This window comes from Manis pentadactyla, chromosome 5 (genome assembly GCF_030020395.1).
Source record: "Manis pentadactyla isolate mManPen7 chromosome 5, mManPen7.hap1, whole genome shotgun sequence".
Classification (NCBI taxonomy): Eukaryota; Metazoa; Chordata; class Mammalia; order Pholidota; family Manidae; genus Manis; species Manis pentadactyla.
In genome coordinates, this window is record NC_080023.1 from 133,390,528 (window position 1) to 133,394,354 (window position 3,827).

The window sequence follows — 3,827 nt, forward strand, 5'->3', positions numbered from 1 at the left end:
GAAGCCATCCAAATCAGTAAGGGGTTGGAAAGGTAAACACGTGATGAAGTCAGAGAAATTGTTTTGCCCAGAGAAGGATCGAGTTTTAAATCCTTTTTATAAGCCTTCAATTTGAATGGAGAGCAGCAGGTTTTTAAAGAGCATTATTGAGTTTATATTGACACTATTAACATGCAATAAACTGCCTATGTGTATATAAAGTACACAATTTGATATTTGACATATATATACACACACATGTGAAACCATCACTACAATCAAGATAACAAACATATTATTATGTCCATTTCCCCCAAGTTTCCTTGTAGCCATTTATAATACCCCCTCCCAACCCTGTCCCCATCCCCATCTCTGTCTCTTAGCAACCACTGATCTTTTTTCTGTCACTACAGTTTGCATTTTCTAGTATGTTACGTAAATAGAATCATATAGTACATACTTGGTTTTCTCTGGCTTCTTTCACTTGACACTACTCTGATATTCATCCATGTTGTTGTACAAACATCAATAATTCATTCCTTTTTACTGCTAAGTAGTATTCCAGGGTATGACATACCATGATTTGTTTATCCATTCACCTACTGATGGACAGCTCTCTTATTTAAATTTGGGACTGTCACAAATACAGCTGCCATGACCATTCATGTACACATTTTTCCATGTGTACACATCCTTTCTTTCCTCTTGGGAAAATACCTAGGAATGGAATAGCTGGTCAAGCATGGCTGCTTAATTAAACTTCCAAATGGGTTTCAGGGTGTCCACACTGTGTATATTTAACCTATAAGATATAAGTACACACAGCTCACAAGGGAACAAATGACCTAAACCCACCCATAAGGAGGTCACATCAGGCTGCAGCCAGCTTCATTCTAGTCCTCCTAATGTGTGGAGAGGGCTCCCAGAAGGGAAAATCTCCCAGGATAACCTCTGATTTTGTACAATGCTCAGTGCACAAACTCCTGACTTCAGAAATGGCTCAAAAGAGGGAGGAGATCTCCAGGAGATAATGGCGACACTCATTGGTCTAGAGAATAGTCACAGTCAATACTGAAAGCTACAGCACGGACTACAGCAGGGTTTTCCAAGGGTGGTCCCACCAGCAGCACCTGGAAACTTGTTAGAAATGCCCATTCTCCCTGCCCAGACCTACAAAGTTGAAACCCTGAGGTGGAGCCAAGCAATCCGAGCTTTCACCAGCCTTCCAGGTGCTGTGATGTAGCCTAGAACCTCTCAAGCCCTTGGACTCTCCTGGAATTCAGGGCATCAGAAGCCATAATACCAATTGCTCACCCCCTCTATTGCCTGTTCCACCCACAGCTGTGAAGCCCACCTTCTTAGAGCTCTGGAAACATAAAGTCTCCTTGAAGAACCAAGTTACCGACTAGAATACAAACCTGCACAATGATGGTTACCACTTGTCTCCCCCAAAGCACCAAACTAAGAGTCAAACAAAACAAAACAAAAAAACAAATCCTTAGGAATTCAATCACTGGAGCTTTTAAATCCAACTGTCAGTCACCCACTTCTCTCCTTGTGATCTTCACCCTAGCATATTATGGCATAAATGAATCTAAGACAAGAAAAAGACAAAGGTTTTAGGTGATACACTCCAACACTCTTTGCTGCTCTAGAATCCTTGCTGCAAATTTACACATCAGCAGGAAAATTATTCAAACTTCAATAGGAAGGATTTAAGCAAAAATATTGGATATTTTTTGGTTAAATCTTCAGATTAAGCATAATTTTCACTCAACATTATAACTGGAGAGAAATCCTGATCATTTCCCTGGTATTTCTGCATGCTTAAAATTTAGCCCAGTCTTTAAAAACCCTCTCCAAGCAGACCTTTGCCACTCACTTTGAACTTACCAGCAAGGAAAGCTTTCTGAGGGTTTGTTTTGCCCAAAACTAGCTCCATTAAGATAGGCTCTGGGATTGTGAAGAGAGTGTCTGCCAGGAGGCTGGCAGATCCCGGATACATGTCCCCAGAATCATTCTTCAGATCAATGGTCCACTTCAGAATGGTCTTCCCATCTTTGGTGATGTCCAGCTAAAAGATGGCATTGACTTTCTTCACCAGTTGGGCCCCCTCTTCTCTGAGGTGATAGCTGATGCCCTGGAACACTGGGAAGCTCTGGAATTCTGACAGCTCTAGAGGGTATGGCGTGGCAGGGGCCAACAACCTGTTCCCAGCAGAAGTCCATCCCCTGCTTTGATCTGGGGTTGATGGCCATTTCTCTTCCACATTTTACTGTGCTTGTCCTCTTGACCTTACCATCTGGTCTGTGAGCTGCTGAGACCAGGTTAATATCTGCAGGTTCAATTGTGACATCAGTTAAGGCCCAGGCAGGGGAGGCTGGTGGGAGTACTGCAGTCTTATTGGCCAAACAGATGCTGAAGTGTGACATGAGGTAATGCCTCAGAGAGGTAATTGTGAGGCTGATCCACACCACCACCCCCCAGACCAATCAGAGCAGTGAGTCTCACAAGCCCAGAAATGTCTGGACCCCATGCTAGTAATAACTGAAGGTACTTTGGTGACATGAGTTCTGCCTTCCCAATACAGGAATCTCCCAGCAGCAGCCCCAAGTCAGGGAGCAGTTACTCCGATTCCTTCAAAGGTGGAGGGTCCTTAAGGCACAGATCGTGGTGCCAGATTTGGCTTTATCTGGCTGCCAGTGGAGTGGGAAAGGCTTTGAGGAAAAAAAGTAGGTTGCAGAAGGAACCAGCACCAGGACCTGCATCAGAAAGCTTCCAGAGGCACAGTGAGAGTTAAAAAAGAAAGAGTCCTAAGATCAGCAGAGATGGTTTCTTGTAATAATATTACATGCTAACTGCATATAATATTATAGCCCTTATTCTAAGCCAAGGCACTCTCCCAAGCACATACATATATTAACACATTTAATCTTCATTACAACCCTGTGAGGTAGGTGTCATTTTATCCCTATGTTACAGAGGAGGAAACTGAGGCAGAGAGAAATGAAGTGACTTGCCCAAAGTTACACAGCTGGTAAGGTAGCCAGGTGTGCACAGAGGTAGAATGACTTTTTTTTTTCTTTTGAAATTATTTCAGACTTAGAAAAAGGTTCTAAAAAGAGTAGAGTTCCTGTATTACCTGTACTCCACTTCCCTAAATATTAACATCTTATATACCACAGTAAAATGTTCAAAACCAGGAGATTAACACTGGCATAATACTATTAGCTCATCTATAGGCCATATTCACACTTTGCCAATTGTCCTAATAATGTCCAGAACCCAGATTCTGGTCCAGGATCCCACACTGAATTTAGTTTTATGTCTTCCTTGTGCCCTTCCATATGGGAGTTTTATAGTTTTTATCTATCAGAACCTTGACAGTTTTGAAGAATATTGGCCAGAAATTCTGTAAAACGTCCTTCATTTGAGGTCTGTCTGATGTCTTTCCAGAATTAGGCTGAATTAGGCGTTTCGAGCAAGAATACACAGAGGTCATCTTGTGCCCTTCTCAGTGCATGTATCAGGAGTACAGGGCATTAATATGTCCCATCACCGGTGACTATTGGTACCAATATGTTCTACCTGGTTAAGATCATGTCCATCAGATTTCTCCACTATGAAATTACTGTTTTTCCCTTTGAAATTAGTATCTTAGGGGAGACAACTTGAGACTTTGAAAATACCCAGTTTCATATCATACTTCAGCCCGCTCCTTTTTGCATCCATCCGTGGTCCATCAGTGCAATGTGTACTTAATGATCATTTTCTATTTCCATCACTCCTTTTAGATTTAACAAGTGGAATTCTGCTGCAAGGAAAAACTGTCCCTTCTCCCCCATTTC

General features: G+C 42.2%; 1 protein-coding gene across 1 annotated transcript; it reads right to left on the reverse strand.

Annotated features, from left to right (window-relative positions):
* Nucleotides 1-501: 501 nt before the first annotated feature.
* SCP2D1 (SCP2 sterol binding domain containing 1) lies at nucleotides 502-2,783 on the reverse strand. The gene is given in 3 exon segments (XM_057503233.1): nucleotides 502-1,843; nucleotides 1,845-2,190; nucleotides 2,193-2,783. Coding segments are annotated over 3 exon segments (441 nt in total). The 5' UTR covers nucleotides 2,251-2,783; the 3' UTR covers nucleotides 502-1,806.
* Between the last annotated feature and the right edge of the window lie 1,044 nt (nucleotides 2,784-3,827).